The 27,838-nt window shown below is 51.1% G+C and overlaps 2 protein-coding genes across 5 annotated transcripts in view; both read left to right on the forward strand.

Moving 5' to 3' along the window:
* CBLN1 (cerebellin 1 precursor) overlaps positions 1–27,838 on the forward strand; it is a 680,545-nt gene that overhangs the window by 304,537 nt on the left and 348,170 nt on the right. The gene's annotated exons all lie outside the window — the stretch shown is intronic.
* The window catches only part of ZNF423 (zinc finger protein 423), a 365,398-nt gene that overhangs the window by 201,829 nt on the left and 135,731 nt on the right, over positions 1–27,838 (forward strand). For all 4 annotated transcript variants that reach the window (XM_050774809.1, XM_050774810.1, XM_050774811.1 and 1 more), the window contains 2 exons: positions 15,780–18,994; positions 27,710–27,794. In XM_050774809.1, coding sequence (XP_050630766.1) covers positions 15,780–18,994; positions 27,710–27,794 — 3,300 coding nt within the window. The remainder of the gene's footprint in view (positions 1–15,779; positions 18,995–27,709; positions 27,795–27,838) is intronic.

Consider the following 27,838-nt stretch of genomic DNA (forward strand, 5'->3'; position numbering starts at 1 on the left):
GTCCGTGCCCCTACCTGGGGCCTGTGCCCTGCGCCCCCCGGGACGTATTGGACCGCCATCTTCGTAGGCCCAGATGAACACCAGGAAAGGAGGAAATGAGGACCTACTCTTAGCCACACGGGAGACCACTCCTGCCACCACCACCTGTGAGATGCTTGGGGAGGTGGGCAGAGCTGGGCCCCAAGTCATGGCTTGGGCTTCGGTGGGCAGTGACCACCACGGCTTGAATGAAGGCTTAGGAGCTGGAGAGGGCGAGGCATGCTCAGTGTACCTCTTTGATGACAGTGGGTGGTCTTGATGGCTTTCTGGAGAACTATGGAGTTATTCCAGGCTCCTTCTACTTAATTGCTGTGGAAGTCAGGGCCCTCACCCTCTCTATGTCTTATATGTTTGATCTGTAAGATGGGGGTTAATGGTGGTAGTAGTCACCACATAGGATGGAGGTGAGGGTTTAACAAAGTGGAGCTTACGAAGAGCTTGGCACCATGTCTGGCCACAGAAAGGGCTCTGCAGAGGCTACCAGTCTGAAGTTCAAAAAGTGGTTCACTATGACCATGCCCCAGACCCAGAAAGGTGCAGGAGACACAGGGACACCCCAGGCACTCAAATATAAACAGGCAGTGCCCTGAAGTCAGTGAGGATGACAGAGGCAGTCAGGGAAGGCTTCCTGAAGGCGGTGTCTTGAAGGATGGGAATGTGTTAGCCAGGATAGGGCAGGTTTGGCATGCCACAGTGGCAGTACAAGCCTCCAAAAGTGTTGTCCATCTCCCTCCCTGCAAAGGAGAAAGAACATCTGCTTCCTACAAGTCATCAGATGGGGATGTAGCTCTGGAACTCTACCCAACCCTTTCCCTGGAAGTGGCGAAGGGGATGCCTGAACATCTCTCAGAGGCTCCTGAGCACGTCCAGACCTTAGCTCTAACTTCTGCAACTAAAATGTGTAGATGGGAAAAATGCTATCCAAACATGCCTAATCCCAATCAAAGGATTATTTTCTTACAGAAAAGCTTCACCTATACTTAATAGTTTTAAATTGTTCCGGGTAGCAATTAGACTTTTAATTTTGCTGTTCCCTCCGGCGGCTGGAGGATGTGTGTGGTTTGCGTTTAATCAGAGTTGAGTCCTTTTTTTTTTTTTTTTTTTTTTTTGGTGGTTCTTGGGGAGGGAAGGAGATGAGGAACCCGTTCAGGGTTTCCTTCTGGTCCTCCCAAGACTTGCGTGGGGCGTAGAAGTGCTGGGCAGCTCTGAGTTCAGGGTTCTCTGGGCAGCAGGGGACACCTCCAGAGTGGGGAGCCCAAGTCCCCGCCCACCCGCCTGAGGTTTCGCCGCTGCAACCCTGTCTGGAGAATCCAATGCCGCATTAAATATATGGATTATCCAAAAATTTCTGCAGCAATAGGGTGAGTTATTATTGATTCACAGAGCACGACAAAACATCACTGCATGAATTAGCAAACAGCTGTTTCTAATTTGAGTTTAGAACGGTACACAGAGGAACTTGTTTCTCTGTTCACTCCTTTCATTTATAATGAATTTTAATCACCGCTACAGGTGAGAAAAATGTAGAAACAAGCTTGTATCTTGTGGAAGAAACAAAGGAGAGACAGATGCTAACAGATTTCCAGTCTGTGATAAAAGGGATGTTTTGGTACACTTTACATGTAATTAGAGCACAGCTGTTTCCAGTCCCAGGTCCACGAACACGGCCGAATGTGGGCTCTGCCGATCTCCAAAGGGAGTCAAGAAAAACAGTGATTCAACCCCGAAAGCATTTTCCTTTCTCTCGAGTGGAGCAGAGCGCCCTTCGCGCAGGCCCTTGGCGGTGTTGTTTCCTGAAGCTCACAGAGATGACTTCACAAGGCACCAACTCCTTGTGAAAAGGCGGGCAGGCGATGTCAGGGTGCACAGGAGGCCCACAGCAGGAGGCTGGCAGGAGAACCTTCCAGAGCTCCTGAGTTCCTAGCACCCTTGGGGAGTCCCTTGTAGGGGCAGACTTGGGGGGCTCTTCCTTGCTGGCAGGAGTTGATCACTACGCTCCTCTTTAGCAAGTTTGATCACAGCCAGCTCTCGGGTGAGTTGATGAGCACTGGCTTTTTTTTTTTTTTTTTTTTTTTTTCTTCCCTTTCCTAGTCTGTTTAATTTCTGCAATAAAACTCGAGCTCGATTGCATTTTCAATATCAGTGCTAAGTAAATTTGTCTAAGGGATGGAGCTGCCTGGCAGGCTGTGTGTTCTGCGAGGTCAGAGGCTTCAAGGGGAAAGGTGGACGCGTCCTTGCCCTGCATGTCCAGGAGCCGTGTGGGGGCGGGGGAGGGGGTGTGCTGGGAGTCTGAGCCTTGTCCCCCACCCCCTCCACCATGAGCTGAGGGACCCACGTCCAAGCCATGGACGGCTGCCGGTGCCTTAGATTCTCTGTTTGTATAATGAGAGCGTTGGGTTCCACCTTTATAATGAGGGGTCTTGAAACTCCTTTCAGGGCTGATGTCCTGGGATTGTGAACGGCAGGGGCCCTCTGATAATTTTGCCAGGTTGAGTTTGCTTTGCTTGAAAACCATCTTGTGCACGGGTAACTGTAGGTTTAGTTTAGACCCTCTTGGTTATCAATCAGGGCTCAGGGAGATGACACTGTGTCTTGTGTCCATTCAAACCATCCCAGCCATTGCCAGCCTCTCCTTGTCCTGTGACCACCTTATGGTGAGCTGGGAGCCGGTAGCCGGTGACTATTTTAGGCATTATAGAACATTTGTCATATATAACGCCTTACAGATATTCACTGATTTCATCTTTAAAACAACTCTATAGCTGGGTCTATATATAGTCATACCCATTTTACAGATGTGAAAACTGAGACAGGTTTCTCCATCTGTAAAACGGAGCAACGGTCATTCACTTGGCTAAGGTCACACACATCGTAAGTCGGGGAGCTGGGAGTCTAAGCCCTGCTGCTGGCTCTCAGCCACCAGACAAACACAGATGGCTTCAGGGCCCGGGACACCCCCTGATGGGGAGGGAAGTCCTGGGGTGCTGGACATGCAGGGAGGTGGGGGGCCCTGCTCCAAGAAGCCCCAGCTGAGCTCCATCTTCCACATGCCAGATACAGAGTCTGTGCTCCCAGGCCTCCTTCAAGAAAAACCAAAAGTGGGCCAGGCGTGGTGGCTCATGACTGTAATCCCAGTGCTTTGGTAGCCTGAGGCAGGAGGATCGCTTGAGGCCAGGAGTTTGAGACCAGCCTGCGTGACACAGAGAGACCCTGTCTCTACAAAAAAAATTTTAAAATTAGCCAGGCATAGTGGCACGCAACCATGGTCCCAGCTACTTGGGAGGCTGAGGCAAGAGGATCGCTTGAGCCCAGGAGATTGGGTCTGCAGTGAGCCATGATTGCATCACTGCACTACAGCCTGGGTGACAGAGGGAGACCCTGTCTCTAAGGATAAAACAAAACAAAACAAAAAACCAAAAAAGTGACTGTGAATTAGGGAACAACAACAACAACAACAACAACAACAAAAATTGGGAATTCTTGATTTGTAAATGTTGGCAGTTTTACCAAATCACTAATACTGATAACTGGGTGGCCCCCGGACTGTCCAGTGGTAGGATAGCCATGGTAACCTATGACCCACTGCTCAGGGCATCATTTCTCCTTGTCCAGCTGGCTAAGAGCCCTAGGCTGGAAGTTCAAGTCCAGCTCTTCCAGTCACTTTGCGATGTCAGGATATGACCTAACCTCTCTGTTCTTTTTCCTCATTCCTGGGGTGACCACACAACTTACTGTGTAAGCTCAGCTGTTCATGAGGGTGAAAGGGATTCACTAACGGGATGGGATGCTGGGTTCCATCCCTGGGTATGTGGCACCCCACTTACTTGTAATACGGGGATAATAACAGTAACAAAACCACCACGACCACCACCACTGCACAGAGTTGCTCCAGATGTCAAATAAACAATGGGTGTGAGGTACTGTGCAAAATGTTAAATGCCCTATAGATGATGGGATTTATGATGAATGATAATACTGTCAGTTACATTAGGAACCCCTTTATTTTCTTTAGCCATATAGCCAAATAAACTAAACTATTTTCTTTAGTTTACAGTGTTTAGCAGTATGTAAACATTAACCACTTTGTAAGGTAGTTGCTTTTAGTTTCCCCATCCTGTGGATGAGGACATACGCACTCAGAGAGGGGCAGTAACTTGCCTGTGGTCTCACAGCTAATGATGGCTGAGCAAGCCAGTGCGCGCGCTTACTCATGGCTCTGCTGTCCCTCAGGACTGACGTCTCCCTGCAATTGACTGAGTTTCTTCAAGCTTAGCAGCCTAAACTAAGTTTTGAGTCCCTGGAAGTTTTGTTAAGGGCTTTGGTGGCAGCTGTTCACTGTCACATGGCATTTCAGCAGCCCCCAGAGCTGGCTGGAGAAGGGCAGGCCTGGCCATTCTCTATCTTTGAGATGTCCAGTGACCTCTGAGTCTTTTTTCTCCCAAACCGAAAGAATGATCCCTACTTTTCCTTGCTGTATTCCTTGGGGATGATGAGATCACATTCGTAAGAAAGTCTCAGCTCCCTGGAGGAGGAATGAGTGAATAGGAGCTGCTATTATTTTTGCTAATAGCATAATTCTATCTCAAGATTTCAGGCAGAGCCATGTCAGATTCTGGTCACCTTTGTGGGGCTCCTTGGCCTACCTCTGAGGAAAGAACCCCTGACAGCCTCATCCCTTTCCTTTCCCAGGGTGGGCTTTTGATGTCCCAGGGGTCAAACTTAACCCTTTACACTTCTCCTATCCCTTTAGGAAAGTCAGATATCTAGATGCAGTACTGATGCTACCATTAAAGGAATTCTCTCTCTCTCTCTCTCTCTCTCTCTGTCTCTCTCTCTGTGTGTATGTATTACTTCAAAGCAGTAAAGGGTTGCTTTAGTGTTTAATGTTTAAACAGTGATTAATTGACACAGAGACTGGGCAGATAAGAGCATAGAAACTTAAGAATGCTGGGTACCTCTACACCCTTTGGAAAACTGGGTATTTAGAGCAGCCTCCCTAAATATGTGCTGAATTAAAAAACCACCCAAACTAGGAGATAGTAGACAGCTGGGATACCTACCACCTGAGACTTATTCTGTACCCAGGACAGGCATAGACATCATTAATTGATAACAGACTCTAAGAGCTACAAAGCCTCTTAAAGACCTGTTCATCAGATTCTCTCTATCAAGAGTTGGGGAAATGAAAGCACAAAGAGGGGATATGCTTGCCCATGGTTACACAGTTCTGGAATCTGAACCTGGTCCAGTAGTAATCTCATCCACTATGGGTTGTGGCACCACCCTCTGGGCTTGAGGTTCTGCCCCCTTAATCATCCCTTTTTTCCCCATGAAAGGTAGCATGTACTTCCATCTGAGTAGTTTTATTAACCTGTTTCCTGCTTGTGAAGTTTTGGGTGTCCAACAGACTTCTTTCATCTTGTACTCTCTCTGTCCTTTTTGGTTCAAGCTGGCAGTGTTTCTGCCAGTATAAACTTTTCAAGAACCTTGTGAGTCTCCGGTGTATGTCATGGGTATTTTCTCCATTATTCAAGATGGTCCTCCACAGATATTTCCTGGATAATCCCTTCTCTACTTTTGTCTTTTGCTGAGATCGCTCCAGAGCAATGCCCCCAAATTTCCTAGATGCTCTCTAATTTGATCTAGGAGATCTGCAAGTCACACCCTTAATCTCGTCAAAGAGCCTTTGGCGTGACTCAATACTCAATACCCTGGTATTTTGATTTTTCTGAGATATTAGCAATATGTGCAGTCCTACCTTCAGCTTTTTCTCCAGAGCATACTTTCTTGTAAGTAAATCTGTTAGAGTATTTCTGCAATCTGAGAATTTGCAAAATCATTAATTTCTGGTTCATTTTTAACAGTTTGTTTTTGAGACAGAGTCTTGCTCTGTCACCCAGGCTGGAGTGCAATGGCATGATCTCAGCTCACCGCAACCTCCGCCTTCTGAATTCAAGTGATTCTCCTGCCTCAGCCTCCTGAGTAGCTGGGATTACAGGCATGTGCCACCATGCCCAGCTAATTTTTGTATTTTTAGTATAGACGAGGTTTCTCCATATTGGTCAGGCTGGTCTTGAACTCCCGACCTCATGTGATCCACCCACCTCAGCCTCCCAAAGTGCTGGGATTACAGGCGTGAGCGCTGCGCCCCACCTGTTTAACAGTTCTTTTCTTAATCTTTTTTCTTTTTAGCAGCAAGAAGAAACCAGCCCATACCTTCCACATTTTGCTTGGAAATCTACTTAGCTAAGTATCCAAGTTTATCCATGAAAGTTCTTTTTCCCACATAACTGTGAGTCATAATTTCACTTAGCTTTCTGCCACCAAATATCAAGGATCCCCTTTCCTTCAGTTTCCAATAACATATTTTTGATTTCCTGATAAGCTGTCACTATCAGTGCCTTTGTTAATATCCATATTTCTCTTAATAGTTTGTTCATGATGATTTAGATATTTCCTAAGGTGATTTAGGTTTTCTCTAATGGGTTCCTTATTTTCTTCTGAGTCTTTATTAACAGAGTCATTAATATCCACGTTTCCATTAATCTGTTCAAGGCTACCTAGGCTTTAAAATAAATCATACTCCTCAAAATTCTTCTACCCTCTGATCGCTGCCCAATTCCAGAGCCACTTCCGTGATTTTAGGTATTTGTTCTTGTAGCACCCCACTCCTGGTACCAAAATCTGTATTAGTTTGCTATTACTGCTGTAACAAATTACCATAAACAGTGACTTAAAATGACAAACAAAAAAAATAATATCTTACAGTTCTGTAGGTCAGAAGTCTGACCCAGATATCACTGGGTTAAAATTAAGGTGTTGGCAGGGCTGCATTCCTTTCTGGATGCTCTTAGGGAAAAATCCATTTCTTTGCCTTTCTAATTCTTAGAGGCTGCTCACATTTCTTGGCTTATGGCCTCCTTACATCTTTAATACTGGTAATTGCTGGTTGGGTCCTTCTCATATTGCATCACTTCAACCTCCTCTTCTGCCTCCCTCCTGCACATTTAAGGACCCTCGTGATTACAATGGACCCATGTGGATAATCCAGGATAATCTCTTTATTTTAAGGTCAGCTGATTGTCAACCTTAATTCCATTTTACCATGTAACGTAACATATTTATATGTTCTGGGAGTTAAGACTTGGACATCTTTGGGGTAATTATTATTCTGCCTACCACAACCTCCAGGTTTGCTTCTGCACAGGCTATTTAAGCAGCAGGCTGCTCTACCTGCCATCCAGTGAGGAAAGAGGCCGGCAACATTCATTAGTGCTTGGCATCAGACCCAGCCTAGCCTGGTCATCCACCACTGACTTTGCCTCAATGGCTGGTGGGGTTGTAAAGCTTAAGACCTGTACCTGGTTCAAGTCATGGGGCCTGGTACTGTGCTTGTGCATGGTGGACCTCAAGAAAGAGGGAGCAGGTCCAGCAGGGATATGGGCCCTGGATTGGCTCTAGGGTTTGGTGAAGCAGTGTAGCCTGGTGGTTAGTAAGTGGGTGGGGGCATCTGCCACTTGCAATCTCTGTGTGCTCAGAAGTTACTCTCCTTCTTGGAGTGTCACTTTGCATAGTTATAAAAAGGGGTTGTTAATAGTACCTACCTCATAGAGAATGTGTGAGAATCACTTGAGAAAAAGCTGGCAAAGGACCTGGCACATAGAAAATGTACCATACAGCTGGACGTGGTGGCTCACGCCTGTAATCCCAGCACTTTGGGAGGCCGAGGCGGGTGGATCACAAGGTCAGGAGTTCAAGACCAGCCTGACCAAGATGGTGAAACCCCGTCTCTACTAAAAATACAAATGTTAGCCAGGCGTGGTGGTGGGCATCTGTAATTCCAGCTACTCAGGAGTCCTACTGAGGCAGAGAATTGCTTGAATCCGGGAGGCACAGGTTGCAGGAAGCCAAGATCGCATCATCACTGCACTCCAGCCTGGGTGACAGAGCGAGACTCTGTCTCAAAGAAACAAACAAACAAACAAACAAAAAAAAAAAAAGAAGAAGAAGAAAATGTGCCATAAACAGTAACCACTAGATCTGCCTGTGACTTGTCATGTTGCCTCAGTTTCTCCATCAGTGAAATAAGATGGGGGAGAAGCTATGCACTCTCTCTTGTCCTCAATACACCGATACTAGTTTTACAGGCAGGGATGTAATTGAGTTGAGGAGTATTCTGGGATAGATGACTAGTTCTGGCATCAAGTGTGTGCAGATACCCCTGGTTTCCCAAGAAGTGATCAGGAATATGCCCAGATGCCCCTTGAGCTCAACTCAGATCATTTCATGTCTGGAAGGCCACCCGCTTAGGCTCTGGCTACCTCTGCGGGAACCACAATCTGCCTGTGCCCTGAAGCATATTCAGGTCTTGGAGCTCTTGTTACCCCAGGCTCTAGGAAACATTGACTGGCTCTCCCTCGGTTGTCCGGGCTGCTTTGTGTCCCACTTTGGGCAACCCTCACCATCGGCTGGGGTCACAGCTGACCTCTCTGGTTGGAGATCTCTCTCTAGACTCCAACATAGTTCTACAGTATATTAGTTCATTCTCATGCTGCTGTGAAGAAATACCCAAGACTGGGTAATTTATGAAGGAAAGAGGATTAATTGACTCACAGTTGTGCATGACTGGGAAGGCCTCAGGAAGCTTACAATCATGGTGGAAGGGGAAACAAACATGTCCTTCTTCACATGGTGGCAGGAAGGAGAAGAATGAGAGCTGAGAAAAGGGGGAAATCCCTTAATGCAACCATCAGATCTCATGAGAACTTACTATCACTAGAATAGCATGGGGGAAACCGCCCCCATGAATCCGTTACCTCCCACCAACTCCCTCCCACCATGCATGGGGTTTATGGGAACTACAATTCAAGATGAGATTTGGGTGAGGATACAGCCAAACCACATCATACGGTATCTCTCAGGGCCTCTTGTCTCTGTGTGACCAACAGGATTTTGGGAACAACAAAGCCTCATCTCTCAAAGAGAATGGACACCTCCTTTTTTGGAAGAGGAAACCTGAAAAGCATCTAGCATTGGGAGTCAGGAGACTCCTTTTTCCAGTTTGCTCAGGGGCCTTTGACTATTCCATTCCCACATGTCTCTGCTCATGGCAGACATCATCAATTGATTGTAGCACTCATTTCTTTGGACCTTAGAGAAGGCCTCAGATTCCTTCTGAACACAGGATTCTAGGCAACCACTACCAATTAGCTAGGCTTATAAGTTTTCTTCTCTTTTCTGGACCTCAGCTTTTCCATCTGTATCATGTGGGATTTGGTAGTTGGTTCCTGAGTCTAGGGTCCCATTCCTCTGAGCTTAGGGAAGGGCCACAGTGATTCCCATTCCTGGAGCTCTGGATAGGGGCAGCAGAGAGGCTCTGCTTGGTGTGTTATAAAGCTTTGTCCTGTTGGGAACTGGTCTCCTTGGCAATTTTCATTTTTCTAAAGAAACAGGTGAGTGGCAAGGAGTCTTTTTGGGGGCTTTGTGAAGCACTGTAAGGCCTTTTTTTGTGTATCATGAAGACAGTCTTGATGGTTGGAGTATTGTATAAGGTGAACTTTATATTTGTCTGGCAGGGGCTGTAGAGAGGATGAATTCCAGCCTCCCATGAGCCAGCAGAGGCAATGGAGGCCCAACCTCCTGATGTACTATCTGCCTGTTGCCCCAGCATGACTCCCACTGGTGCCTTTCTTGCTCTACTTGGTCTCTCCTTTGCATGGTTTGGGATGTTCATGTGACAGGACCAAGGTGGGATGCACCCAGGTGGCCCTGCAGCATCCAGCACAGTCCTGGGCACAAGAGGCCCTGCAGACTGGGATGGAAACCTCATTCCAATGGCTGGATGAGCTCTTGTTCCCTCTGTAGGCTCATGTTTGTTTTTTTTTTTTTTTTAAGAGTCAGAGTTTTACTCTTGTCACCCAGGCTAGAGTGGCGTGATCATAACTCACTGCAGCCTCGAACTCATGGGCTCAGGTGATCCTCCTGCCTCGGCCTCCCAAGTAACTGGGGTTGCACATACACACCACCAAGCCTGTGTAATTAAATTTTTTTCTTTTCTTTTCTTTCTTTTTTTTCTTTTTTTAGAGACAGGGTCTTGCTATATTGCTCAGGCTGGTCTCAAACTCCTGACCTCAAACGATCCTCCCAGCTCAGCTACCCAGTGTTCAGGGATTATAGGCATGAACCACCGTACCCGGCTGGATGATCATTTTTATTCACACAGATGGAACTGCCCAGCTCAGGAATGTCCTAGTCACCTGGAACTTCCTGGGCTCAGCTGTCTTCCCCCATAACTCAATGCAGAGAGTCCCCCTAGTGTTCTTTTTAGGGTCTCTTGCATAGCTTCGATGACAGTTCACTTCCTCCTCCATCTGTGCCCCCCATTGCAGGAAGGTTCCCCTTTCAGCTCACTCCCGTGAGTCTGTGGGTCACTCTCCTGTCTAGGCCTGAGCACCTTCTCCAGCAGCCCTGACTTTGATTCTTTGTGACAGAGGAGCTGTGAGCTGTGGTTCCCAGCCATTCTGGGTGGCCGCTTGCACTGCTCTGCCTAGGTGAGGTGTGTCCGAGGCAGTTTTACACACTATAGCATCAGCCTGCTGAATTCATGTCCTGCTCCGTGCTGGTCACCAAGTGTGACAACATGAACTTGGCAATCACCTGGCTCTTTCTGCTGCTGACGTGTTCTGAAGCCCAGCTGATGTTCTTTTTTCTACTTAATTGAATTTTTATTAAAAATTCTCTCCTCTTTTTTGCTTGTTTTCTTTCTCTTCCTGCAGCTGACAGCAAAAGCCTCATATAACCCTTTTCCTATTTGTCCTTTTTGCAGTATTAGTCACTTTTAAATGACTTTAATCTCCATCTTGCGTGTGTGTGTGTGTGTGTGTGTGGTGTGTGTGGTGTGTGTGTGTGTGTGAAACTCATTTTTGTTATGGTTCTTTGATTGCATTTACTCTGGGGGGTGGGGAGAAGCGTGGGTCTGGCATTAGTCATTGTACTTCCCACTTGATTTTCTCATGCTTCTCCTCCCAAAGCGGGTAATGAGGGGTTGGGGGTGTAGTGAAGCCTTGTGGGTGAAAACACTGACTGAACAGGACTCAGGGGCGTTCGCATCCTGACTTTGCTGCCTGCCGGGTATGTGGAACTGGACAAGTCACTCAGCCTCTCTGTGCCCTGGTTTTCTCATTTGTAAATGGAAATTATAACAGTACCTAACTCAGCCTATTGAGAGGATTGAATGAGTGAGTACACATAAACTCTTAGAAGAATGCCTGGCACACAGCAAAATCAATGCAAGTATTTACTTGAAAATAAAAATGTAGCGGCTGAACAGGACTTTCCTTGAACCCACCTTCTCCCTGAGTTCTGGAATGTTCATGTTGGAAAGGACTCTGGGATTGCCTTGGTCACAGTTGCAGGTGTGTGTGTGGTGTCCAGCATCCAGCATGAGGAAAGTGTCGTTGCTTTAAGAGAAGAGAACCTCAGGCCATGCATGGTGGCTCACGCCTGTAATCCCAGCACTTTGGGAGGCTGGAACAGGTGGATCACTTGAGGTCGGGAGTTTGAGACCAACCTGGCCAACATGGTGAAACCCCGTCTCTACTAAAAATACAAAAATTAACCGTGCGTGGTGGCGTGTGCCTGTAATCCCAGCTACTCTAGAGGATGAGGAAGGAGAATTGCTTGAACCCAGGAGGCGGAGGTTGTAGTGAGCCAAGATCACGCCACTGCACTTCAGCCTGGGCCACAGGGCGAGACTCCATCCCTCCTACCAAAACAAACAAACAAAAAAATAGAAAAAAGAACCTTTTTATCTGCTGATGCCCCTATAGATACATCCTGAGCTTTGGCCCCAGCTTATCTCTCTAGCGTGATTCTAGAGCACTGAGCTAAGCGCCCCCAAAGCAAAATGCATTTGGAGGGGGTGGGATGGCAGCAGACGAGGTTGAATGTTCTTTGAATAAGAGACTTTAAACAGGGCAATCTGAGTTTGGGACTTTATATGTCAACATGCCCATTTTCCCTGATTGGGCCTTTTCAATTTAAGGAGCCTTATTTTCATTTCAATTCAGATGATTATAATCTCAGCAGTGGCTCAGTTTGTTGCTCCCAGAATAATATGCTTTGCTTTAGTTTCGAAACTTGTTTGCAGAAAAATAAAGCCAAGCAGCCAGCCTGCAATGAAACTTGGGTACTCTGGCGCCGGGCAGGTTAAGATTCTCCTTTCCAAAGCCTACTGGGTGAATGACTGATGGGCCTGGGGACCAGGTTCTGTACTCCTACAAGATACAGTTTGGCCAGACACTAGTGGGGCATCTGGCTTGGTACTGGTGGCCGGTTCCTCACCTCCCTGAACCCCACTTCCTCGTCTCAGAAATGGGAACGTTACTACAGACAGCCAGATGTGGTTGTTGTGAGGATGAATAGAAATCAATTGCGATAATAGACGTACTTAGCACAGTGCTGGCACGTGGGACGTTCTCAATAAATGGAGCTGTTAATATTGTTAGCACTTGTGGTACTAATTAGTACTAATTCTTATTATTGGCAAAATAGTGCTTCTGTTTAACAACTTTATTGAAGTATAATTTGCATACCATAAAATTCACTTGTTTGAAGTGAGCAACTCAGCCGGTCTTTGGTAAGTTTACAGAGCTTTGCAGTCTTCACTCACAGTCTAGTTTTAGACCATTTCCATCATGTCAGAAGGATCCCTGTCACCTGTGCAGCCACTCCCTGCTCCCACCTCCAGCCTCAGACAGCTGCTAACCTGCCTTCTGTCTAAGATGCGCCTTATTCTGGACATTTCATGTCAGTGACATAATAGTGCTTATTCCCAATAATTTTTCTCGTCCACTCCTCCCAGTGGTTCCCTTTTTTCAGATGCATAAAGTGAGTGGTTAAGAGGAATACTGAGGGCATGGATGAATTCACAGAGGAGCGGGAGGGCTCTGGCTCTGAGTGAGTGTCCTTGGGTCCTCAGGTGGTTCGAAAGGTTTAGGAGCAAATGAACCCTGGCAGAAATATCTGTTCAGGCTTGTCCTTGGGACAAGAGTGATAGTGGTTTCACCTGCCCAGTTGTTGAGAATTCTCCACGCATCAGTTGCTGGGTGGGCTCCAGTGAGCTCGTGGGTCTCTCTGAGCCCTGATGAGCCCCTTCCAGAAATGCAAATCATGGACCAGCCCCAGTCCTCCTCATGAGGCAGGCTCCAAGGAGATCAAGGTCTGAGGACCCTGAAGTCTTTACACGTGAGCCCTCTCCCCTTCTGACCCACGCAGGAGTGGTCTTACTTGACTGTTTGACCCCCAGAAGCTGGTCCAGGCCCACGTCATGATTGAGGGGACTGAATGTGGACAGTCCTGGCATCAGTCTCTGGCACTGTCATTTCCCAGAGCAAGTCTCTGAGACTGTGCCTCGGTTTCCTCGTCTGTCCAGTGGGAGTGGCCCTGGCCACTCATTTGCAGTTGCGAGAAAGCACTTAGCAGAGTGCTGGGCACACGGGAAGGACTCGGTGGCAGCTTGAGTGAGTCTGAGCAAAGACATCAAAATAATAAGAAGCCAGTCCAACCTGGCCTGGAGCGGGGGCCAAGCAGGTCCCCTGGCCCCAGCTATCTCCTCTCTGGGGTCCCTTTTGTCTGTGCCCCACAGAGCCCAGCTGGCAAGAGCTGGGAATTGGCAGGCAGGGGCTGGGGCGCCTCCCACTGCATGTCATCTGGGGAGCTGGCCGTGACTGCTGCGTCCTTCCCGTCTGCCGAACCCGTCATGTGAGGCCCCCAGGGGAGAAGGTGCTGGTGCTCTGGGAGGGCGTTCCGGGAGGCCCCTTGAGCTGGGCTGGGGAGCCAGGCTTCAGAGGTGGGTTGGCTGCCGGGAGCCTTGGAGCCAGGAGCTTTGGAGAACTGCAAGCTTCAGAGAGCTGCATGCATCAGGGTTGAGCTGTGCCAATGGTGCCAGGGGGGTCAGGTGGATCTTCACACGGTCAGCGCTGTGGGGGGTAGGGGGTGGGAGCGGGGCCTAGGACCAGGCTCAGCCCCAGCTGTGAGGAACCCCTCAAGACCCTCCAGTCAGCCCTTGTTGTCTCTTTAAGTCTTGGGATCGGCCTGGGACAGCAGAGGCAGCTTGTGTGGAGAGCCTTGTAGGGAAATCACAGGTCTGTGGTGTGTGTGTGTGTCTGTGTGTGTGTGTGCACGTGCACACGCGTCTGCAGGTGAATGTGTGTACATGAGCGTGTGCATGTATATTTAAGTTTGTGAGTGATAGTGTAGTGTGTGGGAGTGATGGTGCGAATGAATGTGTGTGATGGTGGGTGTTGTGTGTGTATGTAGGTGGGCGTGTGTGTACGCGCATGTGTGTGCCAGTGTTCACCCGTGCTGGGAGCATGGTGCGCCTGCCCCATCCCTTTCTGAAGGTCTGGGCTGCCTCTGGGCCAAGGTTACGTCTGGGTTACGTCTGTGAGGCTCTTCTGAAGACTCAGCCGGGCTGGCTGGCGGCTGGAGAGGCGGGGGCAGTGGTTTATTTCCTCGGGGTTACAAGAGCAAGGTCAGCGCAGCCGAATCTCAGCTTTTGTTTGTCTCTCCCCTGCCCGCAGCAGCCTGTGGTCTGTTTCATTCATTATTAAGTTTTAAATCCAGCCGAAGAGAAACTTGAGCCTTGGAACTCACTCCCTGCCCGGGCTGGCTCTGCTCGGCCCCCGTCAGGGAATGTCTCTGGCTTTATTCACTGTGTCCTGTGTGCCTTTGTTTTCCCAGAAACGGTCTACCCTTAGGTTTGTTTAGTTTTCCTCTGAGGCTGGGCGGGCCAGCAAATGAGGGGGTTGCGGGGGCTGTCCCCAGGGAGGGTGGGACGCGCCGGAGTCTATGCAAGGATTGCCTCTTCCTTGCCTTTGCAGTGGAGTTAAGGGTCTGCCTGGGTCTGAGCTCTGTGGTCGTCCACGTCCTCATTCTTCCTCCACTCACTCACCATCTCTCCATTTCTTTTGGTCCTGGGTGGGATTGGGGCGAATCCAGGGGTGCAGTGGAAACAAAGAAAACAAGGGTCTCAGGATGGCCTGCGCCGGGAAACCCACAGATGCCTCTTCAGTGCCCTAGGCTCACTTCCCGCCTGAGCACTGGAATCTGCTGTCTCGGGCCCTGTGATTTCACACCTCCTATGTCTTGTCTACTACCTGAAGCAGCAGCTTCCAGCTTCATCAGTCCACCCATCCCCAGAGAATGGTGCATGCTATGGCCAATCTGATAAGGGAATCTTTGTTGTTGTTGCAAAATTTTGTCTGTATTCATAAGGACCAGTGGGATTTCCTTCCCTCCGGGATTAGGGATTTGAGGGGAGTTGACTCCCAGGTGTGGATCAAGTGACAGGACTTGTCCTCCTTTTGGCCTATAGGACTGATGGTCTGTGAGTTTGTTTTCAGTGACTTTGTCCAGGCTGCCCCGCCTTTCCCTATCAGGAAAGTGGCCGAGAGCCTCCCCTCTGATGGGGGGGTACCACGTCCTGCCAGGTCCAGGCAAGTGTTGTTAAGGGAAAAGGCGCTCCCCCTTCGTTATCTGCTGCCCCTCTGGCATGCCCTCTGCAGACAGGAAGGCCCTGGTGTCCACTTGCTTCCGGCCCCTGCCCCTCCCCACAGCCCCCCGCAGCCGTTGGCCAGCTGCACAGCCTCAGCCCGTGCGCTGTCGAGAAGCTGGCTCTGTCCTTGTTTCTCGGCAGCCCTGGGAATTGCCTCTAATATCCTCTCTGCCTTCCCCTGCAGATGGTGATGACGACCCACAACTCTCCTGGGTGGCCTCGTCTCCCTCCAGCAAGGATGTTGCGTCACCCACGCAGATGATCGGAGATGGTTGTGACCTCGGCCTCGGTGAGGAGGAAGGGGGCACAGGCCTGCCGTACCCTTGCCAGTTCTGCGACAAGTCCTTCATCCGCCTGAGCTACTTGAAGAGGCACGAGCAGATCCACAGCGACAAGCTGCCGTTCAAGTGTACCTACTGCAGCCGCCTCTTCAAGCACAAGAGGAGCCGCGACCGGCACATCAAGCTGCATACGGGCGACAAGAAGTACCACTGCCACGAGTGCGAGGCAGCCTTCTCCCGCAGCGACCACCTCAAGATCCACCTGAAGACCCACAGCTCCAGCAAGCCCTTCAAGTGCACTGTGTGCAAGCGTGGCTTCTCCTCCACCAGCTCGCTGCAGAGCCACATGCAGGCCCACAAAAAGAACAAGGAGCATCTGGCCAAGTCAGAGAAGGAAGCCAAGAAGGACGACTTCATGTGCGACTACTGCGAGGACACCTTCAGCCAGACGGAGGAGCTGGAGAAGCACGTGCTCACCCGCCACCCACAGCTGTCCGAGAAGGCAGACCTGCAGTGTATCCACTGCCCCGAGGTCTTCGTCGACGAGAACACGCTGCTCACCCATATCCACCAAGCCCACGCCAACCAGAAACACAAGTGCCCCATGTGCCCTGAGCAGTTCTCCTCGGTGGAAGGTGTCTACTGCCACCTGGACAGCCACCGGCAGCCCGACTCCAGCAACCACAGCGTCAGTCCCGACCCCGTACTGGGCAGCGTGGCCTCCATGAGTAGCGCCACGCCTGACTCCAGCGCCTCTGTGGAACGCGGCTCCACACCGGACTCCACCTTGAAGCCGCTGCGGGGGCAGAAGAAGATGCGGGATGACGGGCAGGGCTGGACCAAGGTGGTCTATAGCTGCCCCTATTGTTCCAAGCGGGACTTTAACAGCCTGGCCGTGCTGGAGATCCACCTGAAGACCATCCACGCAGACAAGCCCCAGCAGAGCCACACGTGTCAGATCTGCCTGGACTCCATGCCCACCCTCTATAACCTCAACGAGCACGTTCGCAAGCTGCACAAGAACCATGCCTACCCCATGATGCAGTTTGGCAACATCTCCGCCTTCCACTGCAACTACTGCCCCGAGATGTTCGCCGACATCAATAGCCTGCAGGAGCACATCCGTGTCTCCCACTGCGGCCCCAATACCAACCCCTCCGACGGCAATAACGCCTTCTTCTGCAACCAGTGCTCCATGGGTTTCCTCACTGAGTCCTCCCTCACCGAGCACATCCAGCAGGCCCACTGCAGTGTGGGCAGTGCCAAACTAGAGTCTCCAGTGGTGCAGCCCACACAGTCCTTCATGGAGGTCTATTCCTGCCCCTACTGCACCAACTCCCCCATCTTTGGCTCCATCCTGAAGCTCACCAAGCACATCAAGGAGAACCACAAGAACATTCCACTGGCCCACAGCAAGAAGTCCAAGGCTGAGCAGAGCCCAGTCTCATCCGACGTGGAAGTGTCTTCCCCGAAGCGGCAGCGGCTCTCAGCAAGCGCCAACTCCATCTCCAATGGCGAGTATCCTTGCAATCAGTGCGACCTCAAGTTCTCCAACTTTGAGAGCTTCCAGACCCACCTGAAGCTGCACCTGGAGCTGCTGCTGCGGAAGCAGGCGTGCCCCCAGTGCAAAGAGGACTTTGACTCCCAGGAGTCCCTCCTGCAGCACCTGACGGTGCATTATATGACCACGTCGACCCACTATGTGTGCGAGAGCTGCGACAAGCAATTTTCCTCGGTGGATGACCTGCAGAAGCACCTGCTGGACATGCACACCTTCGTGCTGTATCACTGTACCCTGTGTCAGGAGGTCTTCGACTCCAAGGTGTCTATCCAGGTGCACTTGGCAGTGAAGCACAGCAATGAGAAGAAGATGTACCGCTGCACGGCCTGCAACTGGGACTTCCGCAAGGAGGCTGACCTGCAGGTGCACGTCAAACACAGCCACCTGGGCAACCCAGCCAAGGCTCACAAGTGCATCTTCTGTGGGGAGACCTTCAGCACCGAGGTGGAGCTGCAGTGCCATATCACCACACACAGCAAGAAGTATAACTGCAAATTCTGCAGCAAGGCCTTCCACGCCATCATCCTGCTGGAGAAGCACCTGCGGGAGAAGCACTGTGTGTTTGATGCTGCAACTGAGAACGGCACGGCCAACGGGGTGCCCCCCACGGCCACCAAGAAAGCTGAGCCTGCTGACCTACAGGGCATGCTGCTTAAGAACCCTGAGGCGCCTAACAGCCACGAGGCCAGCGAGGATGACGTGGACGCATCGGAGCCCATGTACGGCTGCGACATCTGTGGGGCGGCCTACACCATGGAGGTGCTGCTGCAGAACCACCGGCTGCGGGACCACAACATCCGGCCGGGCGAGGATGATGGCTCACGCAAGAAGGCTGAGTTTATCAAGGGCAGCCACAAATGCAACGTTTGCTCACGGACTTTCTTCTCGGAGAACGGGCTACGGGAGCACCTGCAGACGCACCGGGGCCCTGCCAAGCACTACATGTGTCCCATCTGTGGTGAGCGTTTCCCTTCGCTGCTGACACTCACTGAGCACAAGGTGACCCACAGCAAGAGCCTGGACACGGGCACCTGTCGCATCTGCAAGATGCCCCTGCAGAGCGAGGAGGAGTTTATTGAGCACTGCCAGATGCACCCCGACCTGCGCAACTCGCTCACGGGCTTCCGCTGTGTGGTCTGCATGCAGACAGTCACCTCCACGCTCGAGCTCAAGATCCACGGCACCTTCCATATGCAGAAGCTGGCAGGCAGCTCGGCGGCATCCTCCCCGAATGGCCAGGGACTGCAGAAGCTCTACAAGTGCGCCCTGTGCCTCAAGGAGTTCCGCAGCAAGCAGGACCTGGTGAAGCTCGACGTCAATGGGCTGCCCTATGGCCTCTGCGCCGGCTGCATGGCCCGCAGCGCCAATGGACAGGTGGGTGGCCTGGTCCCGCCCGAGCCCGCCGACCGGCCCTGTGCCGGCCTCCGCTGCCCCGAGTGCAGTGTCAAGTTCGAGAGTGCCGAAGACCTGGAGAGCCACATGCAGGTGGACCACCGTGACCTCACGCCGGAGACCAGTGGGCCCCGGAAAGCCACCCAGACGTCGCCAGTGCCCCGGGTAAGTGCAGCCCACCTCATCCTGCTCCCTGCTCCTCTCCTTGGGGCTCCTCTGGTCCCCACAGGAGCCACGTACCCTGAGTGCCGTGTTTCCGAGAAGCGGCACTATCATGCAGTGGGCGAGACACAACTGCTGTGCTGTAGACTCCTTGAGTTTAAACCTCAGCATTGCCATTGCTTTTCCAACCACGTGATGGGCTCATGTTATTTATCTCTCTGGGCCTCATTTGTCAAGTGCTAATCTGTAAAATGGGAGTAATAATTGTCCCAGCCTCAGAGAATTGTTGTGAGAGGCTGATGACATCATGCAGGTAACGTGCCTGGCATAGTGGCTGATGCACAGTGAGGGCATTATGGGTGGTGGCTGGTGTCTTTGTTGATGAGCTGGGGTAGACATACTCATTTGTTTATTGGGTCTCCTTAGGCAAGTCACTGACTTTTCTGGGCCTTAGATCTGGGATTCTTTTGACAGTTCATAGAGATCACACACACACAAGGGACCGAGCGCCTGGCACTCAGGGCTCAGTGGTGCTGGTTGTCATCACCAGCTGGTACTCTTATCACCAGCGGCATCATTTCTGTTAGTGCAGTTGCTGGTATGTGGAAGGCCCTTCGACGTGGTTTCAATTGCTGTTATTGTTAATGACTGATTGATTCCTTCATCAATTTTTCCCTGAGCACCCGTTATGTTTGGAGGTGCCTGGGAGCCAAAGAGAACCAGAAATGGACCCTGACTTGGGACTTGTGGACCAGAGGGAGCCACAGGCCCATAGTAAGTGGCTTTCAATGAGCTGTGGAGAAGTCTAGGCTGCAGATGGGCCCACACAGGCCTTGAGTACAGGGCCTGAGGGGCACCCAGTGGTGGGCCTGGAGTCTGCGTGGCCCTTGGGTGTCAGATAGCACAGGCCTGGGATTCCCACTGAGTCTGTGTTGTCTGCTTCCAGACCGAGGTGGCTCTCGGGAGTACCTTTCCCTCGAGGACCGCTGCTGGCACCATTGGCCGGGAGGCAGGGTTTGGGGAAGGGCCATGTGCCACAGGCGCCTGCTGGGACACAGGAGTGTTTGCTGAGGGTGTTTTTCCTGGGACCCTGTGATTTTGAGGGGGTGAGGAGGGCAGAGGGAGAGAGACGAGGGCCAGAGAGAGCGAAGGGAACACCCCACAGTGGAAGGGGCCTCAGCGCCTGCTGACCCTGCCTTCTGGTGTTACACACAGGCCCACGGGAGCCCAGAGGGCCAGGGGACCCGTCCATGGATATCTGCCTGAAGAGAGGAGCACTTGGGTGAAAATAGCGAGGCCAGGCGTTGTGGCTCACACCTATAGTCCCAGCACTTTTTGAGCCTGGAAGATCAAGGCTGCAGTGAGCTACGATCACACCATTGCATTCTAGCCTGGGTGGCAGAGTGGGACCCTGTCTCTTAAAAAAAGAAAAGCCGGGTACGGTGGCTCACGCCTGTAATCCCAGCACTTTGGGAGGCCAAGACAGGTGGATCACAAGGTCAGGAGATCGACACCATCCTGGCCAACATGGTGAAACTCCGTCTCTACTAAAAATCCAGGCCGGGCGCGGTGGCTCAAGCCTGTAATCCCAGCACTTTGGGAGGCCGAGACGGGTGGATCACAAGGTCAGGAGATCGAGACCATCCTGGCTAACCCGGTGAAACCCCGTCTCTACTAAAAAATACAAAAAACTAGCCGGGCGAGGTGGCGGGCGCCTGTAATCCCAGCTACTCGGAGGCTGAGGCAGGAGAATGGCGTAAACCCGGGAGGCGGAGCTTGCAGTGAGCTGAGATCCGGCCACAGCACTCCAGCCTGGGCAACAGAGCGAGACTCCGTCTCAAAAAAAAAAAAAAAAAAATCCAAAAAAATTACCTGGGCATAGTGGCACATGCATGTAGTCCCAGATACTCAGGAGGCTGAGGCAGGAGAATTGCTTTAACCCAGGAGGCAGAGGTTGCAGTGAGCCAAGATCGCACCACTGCATTCTAGCCTGGGTGACAGAGGGAGATTCCGTCTCCAAAAAAAAAAAAAAAGAAAAAGAAAGAAAGAAAAGAACAGAGCTGCATGTCTGGCTGGGGCCTGGGGCCTCTCCTCGAAGTCCTCTCTGGAGTGGAGAGCTCTTTGTAGGGGCTATAGCAATACCCCACCCTCTCAGGACCGTTTGGCTGAGCCAGGGTTCTAAACAGGGCTCCAGGAGGACTCCCTCCAGGGGGCTGAGCATGGGTACTGGTTTCTGCTGCCCCGCTCTGTCCCCGTCAGCCTTTCTAGGGGGCGTAGGTGCTCTCAGGGAATGTTTGGGTCCTGGAGTCAGGTGGCCTGGGCTAAAATCTCCTTTTCCCGTGACCCAGCGGTAATTTGACCTCTCCGGGCCTCTGTGCTCCACTACGAAGCCAGAGGTAGTGGCAGTGGTAATGAATAGTGATCATAATGGAATAGTAATAGAATCTCTCCTGGGCTGACATCTCTGCATCCGGGGAGAAATTGGGGGCCTCTCTGCTTTTCTAACCATTATCTGCTCTGATTGGTCACTGCCTGTTCCCCATCGGTTGTGAACCATCGTGACTATTTATCATGCTGACCTCAGTGTTTTGCTCTGAGGATTAAATGTGTAAATTAAGTGCACATAGTGCATGCCGCTGGTATTTTTTCCTTTTACTATAGCAATCCACACTCGTTGAGGAGTAAGGACTTGCCAAGCACTTTCTATTTAATCCTTACAATATTTCATGTTGTAAGTGAGGAAACTGAGGCATAGCACAATGATGTCGCTTGCCTCAAGCCCCCAGCTTTCCAGAGCTGAGAGGGGACTTGAACCCAGACAGGCAGCATCTGCACCACAGCCCCTGGTCTTGACCAACAGTCCACCCAACAGCTCTGCAACGCATCCTGGCTACAAGAAGGGAGAGCCCAGCGGTGGTGGGGTCCCGGGTGGTCACAGCTGTGCTCATGCTGTGGGGCAGTGCAGCTGGGCTGGGTCACTGTGCCCGCTTCTCCTGGGTGCCCCTCAACCTGGATCACCCCTCCCTTTCTGGCACTGCCCACCATGGTGCTGGGTTTTCTGATGGCCAAGGAGCTGTTTCTAGAGCCTCCAAAGCCTTGGGCTGTGTGAGCCTCCCTGGAGTGCTCTGCATTCAGCATCAAGCACCACTTTGTGAAAACCCCTACTACGTGAGAGGCGCTCTGCTGGGCACCAACTTTTAGCTCATCTCTGTGGCAACAACCCAGGAACCTTGCTGTGGCCTGTGTTTTGGCAAAGAGGGGCCAGCTCAGATAGGAGATGCCATATAGGATGTGCAAGGATGCACAGCTGTGCACGGCTGTGCAGGGACTGAAACTCGAGGGGAGCGTGTTTCCTGGAGGCCCCCAGGCCTTCCTCTCCCTGCCTTCGGGTCTCGTGTGAGCAGGGATGAGCTGAAAATCATGGTTCTGCCTGCCTAGAGGCCCGGGGAGATGGGCTGTTGCAGAAAGGAGCTAGACAAAGCCCAGGTGCCTCCCTAGCCAAGGCGGCATTCTCTGGGGCCTTGCCCCCTGCGTGGGCACACCTGGGGGCAGGGGCCCAGATGTCAGTTAGCCCACCCCTTCCCTCCCTGAGGACCCACTCATGTAAGAACAGACTCTGGGGGTTTCACTGGGGCTTGGGGGCTGGCAGGCTGGGACCCTCGGGAGTGTATCCACAGCAACCAGCTCTCAGAGGACTGGGTTCCCGTGGGGCCGAGGCTGCTGTCGGCTGGAGCATGAAACATTGAAGTTCCATCTCCGCCTCTGTTTATGGGTAATGACAACATCACCCCAAGTCGAGACCAGCACAGGCAGACCCTGACCATCCATCGATCCCACAGATCCCCACGGTGCCTTTCTCTGCTGGGTGGGGCAGGCCAGGTGTTCTCATACCCATTTTACAGCCAAGTAAACAGATATCCAGGTTAGAGGGCCTGTCCAGATCTCACTGGCTTTCTGTTACCTAGACCAGGCTTGACAGGAGGTCTGAAACACGGAGCTGAGAATGGCAGCTCAGACAGTGGGCATCGAAGTGTTTGCTGTCCTCCCACTCACCAGCAAGAGGCTCTGACCAAGTGATACAGCCTCTTGAAACTCCACTTACCCCATCCCTAGAGTGGAGCTTGCAGAGGGTTTGTGAGTATTTAGCATAAATGCTGCCCACAGATGGCAGGTGCTCAGTGAACGTTGGCAGTGGTCACGATCATGGAAATTTAGCAGCTCTGGCTGGCTTTTCCTTCTCTCCTTCCTGTCTTGAAGGGCTCAGCCATTTCTTCCCTGCCCTCCCTCTCTTGTCTCCGCCATTCTCAAGTGTTTCTTCCTGCCCGGGGCCTCCCTCTGCAGTTGCTCAGGGCCGTGTTGGGGGAGGCACCCTGGCCACAGGCCCTGGAACTCAGCTCTAGTTCTCCTGGGCTGGGCCCCAGGGAAGGGGCTTATGGCAGGGGAGGTGCTTTGAGTGCCAAGTTCTATGTTTCTGTAATTATGTCGCCTAGTGGGGGCTGAAGCTCCAGGAGGAAGGGGTCTCCAGGGGGGTTGAGAGTGGGGACAGACCAGGAATAGATGCTGGGGTGAGGACTGGAGTCCAGCCATGCTTGGAGGGTTTGGGGGCTGGTGAGCCTGTATGTGTATGTGCCTGTGTGTCAGTGCACATGTGTGCACTTATGAGTCTACATGTGTGTACATGAGAGTGTGGTACGTGTGGGGATGGGTCCGTGTGTGCACTTGTGTCAGAAGCTATGTGCACGTCTGTGGGTGTATTTGGGAGTACCGGTGTGTGGACTGGGGTTGTGGTGAGTGAGCTGAAGGCAGGGTCTCTGGATGAGTGTAGACATGTCCATCTGTGTGACCTTGTTCACCCGTGTGGATGGCCCTGCTTCTCTGGGGGTTGCACGTGTGTATCTGTGTTACAGGTTGCTGTGTGTAGGGGTCGTGGGTGTGTCTGCGAAGGTCTTGTGTGTTGCTGGTGAGTTGGGGTGAGGGTGAGCATGTGAATGCACACATATGTGCTTGCACATCTGTGTGTGTGTCTTGTGTGTGTGTGAGGGGTCAGCCCTTCCCCCAGCCCCTCCCTTGGGAACCCTCTGAACCCTCTGAAGCCCAGTGCCCCACCAGGAGGGGCTCAGTTATTGGGTAGTTTTCCTCCTATTACCAAAGGGTGGCAGAGAGGCATTTGGGGGCAGCCTGTCTTACTGCCCAAGCCCCTGGGGATGTATTTTCCAAGCACAGTGAGCTCCCTTTATTCACCAGCCCCTGGGAAGATCAACCAAGTCACTGCGATCATGGACTGTTCCCTGCACGTCTCTGGACCAGTCATGACTGCAACCTCCAGAGACTTGTACCCAAGCAAATCCCCATCTTTGGAGGGAGGACATGGTCTTCTGTCCCCAGCCATCGCTGCGGCTTGGTGCCAACCCCTTTCTCCCATCCGCCCACCTACAGGCCTGGGTGTGACTTGTCCAGCAGGCTTCCCGTGGGCTTCCTTGTGATGAAGCTTCCCTTCCTGGGGTGTGCTTCATTCATTAATTCACTCATTCCATTCATTCATTCAACCACCAAGGGTTTTGCACCTTGCCAAGCAGAGTGGGTGGGGGCACATGTGAGCAGAAGGCATGGTTTTGATGCTGGAGACGCTCGAGGTGGTTCCTCTCCACGACCATCGCCCTGGAGTTGACCTGAGATAGGTACTCTGGGCTGCATCCCCTGAGAAGACCTCAGGCCCTGTAGTCTCCTTGTGGCCTGGACATCTTCCTTTGTCTGTGGTAAGGCCGGACTCCCCAGCCCTGTCTTCCCCTCCACCCTGCCCCTGACTTACCTAACTCTTCCCAGGGCCTTTCCATGCAGAGTGCCTGTGTCTGGGCCCCAGGTCACAGCAGATACCCCAAGTCTTCTGAAACACTGTGGGAAAAGCCCCTGGTTTTGTCAGAGCAGGTCCTGGAGCCTGAAGCATCCAGCACCAGTTTCTCTAGTTGTTTCTTCATTCATTCATTTGTTCAAGAAGCATTTTCTTAGCACCGATAATAATCATAATAAAAGTGAAATAATTATTATGCGCTGACCCTAGGTCAGGCCTGTGTTAGGGTGGTGTGGGTCCAGGACACTGAAGTCATCTTTGGTTCTCTTTGTCACTTCTGCCTGAATACACTCCTCTGCATATGTTATTCTGCAACTTTATGTGTTCAGCAAAGGCTTGTTAAGCACTTCATGTGCCTGTGCAGCCTCAAAGGTAGACAAAACACATTCCTGGCCCTCTGGGTGCTCATGGTGCAAGAAGGGAGCAGATAAGCCAATCTGCCATGACACAATAATGTGTTAATTACCTAGGGTCCTTTAGCATAAGTGCAGGGGTGTGGAGGGGATCCTGGACCCATTCTGCATGAAAAGAGAAGGCTTCTCAGAAGAGATGACATTTGAACTGAGTCAAGGATGGAGGGGGTGTTGCACGTAGAGCAACCAGACAGGCAAAGGCCTATAGTTACTTAGGGAACTGTGGATGTGGGTGGAAAGGGGAAAATAGGAACAGAGAACAGGTAGGATAAAATAGAAATTAATTCAAAAGATGGTGGGATTTAAAATCAACCGTATTGACAATTACACTAAGTATAAATGGAGTTAAAATTTCAATCCAAAGGTAGAGATTGTCAGATTGATGCAAATGAAAAAGCAAGACTTAATTGAATGCTATCTACAGGGCCTGGACTATAAATATAAAGACACAGATAGGTTAAAAGTAAAAGGAAAGAAAAATGTGCACCCTGCAAGAACTCATCATAGCATTTCAGAATGATAAAGAGGGAGGTGGGAGCTGAGACGGTTAAGCTCCCTGGTGGATCATCTGGCTGCATCGTTGAGGGTTGGGCCTGGGACCTCGGCCAAGAAATCTGAAGTTCTGCTCCCTTTTCCAGAAGTAAGAGAAGCCCTCTCATCCCAGGAACCAAAGTGGTCTTCAAAGAACTTGAATATTTTGATTCCCAATACCACCCCTCTTTCTTCAAAAAACCCCACAGCCACAGTCCTTCCCTCAGATGGGCAACACCACCTCTGTCCCTGGGGTGTTTCAGAACCATCCGGGATTAGTTGTGAGAGTGAGGTTCACTCTTTGGAATGACTCTTCGAGAAGCTTTGAAGCTTCTCATCTCAGTTTTTCTGCCTTCAGCTCTCACAGGCAGCTGGTAATAGCCCCTGTGTGTGGAAACCAGCTGTGGGAACCCTTGGGGCCCTGTGTGCTTAGGGCATATGAGGAGTGCCCTAGCCACCCTTGAACACCAGAGTTGGCAGAAACAGTGTCCCCTGCTCAGCCACATGGTTATTAGGGTGAGTAAATGGATAAGAAGGTTGTTGGATAGGTAGAAAGATAGATAGACGGACGGATGGATGGATGGATGTGTGTGTAGATGGACAAATGGATAGACAGACAATAGGTAGGTGGATGGATGGATAGACTGATAGATGGATAAGTGGGTGGATGGATGGATGGGTGGATGTGTATGTGGATGAATGGGTAGATGAGTGGGTGTGTATGTAGATGGGTGAGTAGATAGAAGATGGATGGATGGATGGATGGATGGGTGGATGGAGGATGGATGAATGGGTAGATGGGTATGTGTGTGTAGTTGTGTGGATGGGGATATGGATGGGTAGATGGAGTATGGGTGGATGGGTGTGTGAGTATATAGATAAATGAATGGGTAGATGGAGGATGGATGGTTGGGTATGTATGTAGATGGATGGATGGATAGATAGAGGATGGGTGGATGGGTCTATTGGTGGATGTGTATGTAGATGGGAGGATAGGTATATGGATGGATGGGTAGATGGAGGATGGATGGGTGGATGGATAGATGAATGGGTGGTTGGATAGGTATGTATGCAAACGGATGAATGGGTAGATGGGTGGGTATGTATGTAGATGGGTGGACGGGTGGATGGGTGTGTATGTAGTTGGATGGGTGGGTAGATAGAAGATGGATGATGGATGGATGGATGGATGGGTAGATGGAGGATGGATGAATGGGTAGATGGGAATGTGTGTGTAGATGTATGGATGGGGAGATGGATGAGTAGATGGAGTATGGGTGGATGGGTGAGTGAGTATATAGATAAATGAATGGGTAGATGGAGGATGGATGGGTGGGTATGTATGTAGATGAATGGATGGGTAGATGGAGGATGGATGGATGGGTGGAGTAGATGGATAGATGGGTTGATGGAGGATGGATGGATGGGTCTATTGGTGGGTGTGTATGTAGATGGATGGGTAGGTAGATGGAGGATGGATGGCAGGTGGATGGATGAATGGGTGGATGGATGGGTGTGTATGTAAATAGATGAATGGGTAGATGGGTGAATGTGTATGTAGATGAGTGGATGGGTAGATGGAGGATGGATGGGTGGTTGGATGGATGGATGGAAGGGGGCATGGGTAGATGGATTTGCCCTTCTAAGCAAGGAGGCTTCCCTCAACTGCCTTACAGCTTCACCTTGGGATGGCAGTTTTCCCAGATCTAGCAGAGGAGCAGCTCCCTTGGAATGTAGCTTCATGCCCCTTCCCCAGTCTGTTAGAGCTGGATTTAGAGGGAGGTGGGAAGAGAATGGCCTGGGGAGACCTAGGAGGGGGCTGGAACCATTCTGGAAAGTCTTGAGCCAGGCCCCCTAGGAACTTTTGCTTTCTCCTTTTTCCTACCTCCTTCCTCTCTAAATCTTTTATTTTTGGTTTCCAAACAGAAAAAGACATACCAGTGCATCAAGTGCCAGATGACCTTCGAGAACGAGAGAGAGATCCAAATCCATGTTGCCAACCACATGATTGGTAAGAGAGCATTTCCTCCCAGCCATGCTGGAGCTACTCTTTGC

This window comes from Macaca thibetana, chromosome 20, assembly GCF_024542745.1.
Source record: "Macaca thibetana thibetana isolate TM-01 chromosome 20, ASM2454274v1, whole genome shotgun sequence".
Classification (NCBI taxonomy): domain Eukaryota; kingdom Metazoa; phylum Chordata; class Mammalia; order Primates; family Cercopithecidae; genus Macaca; species Macaca thibetana.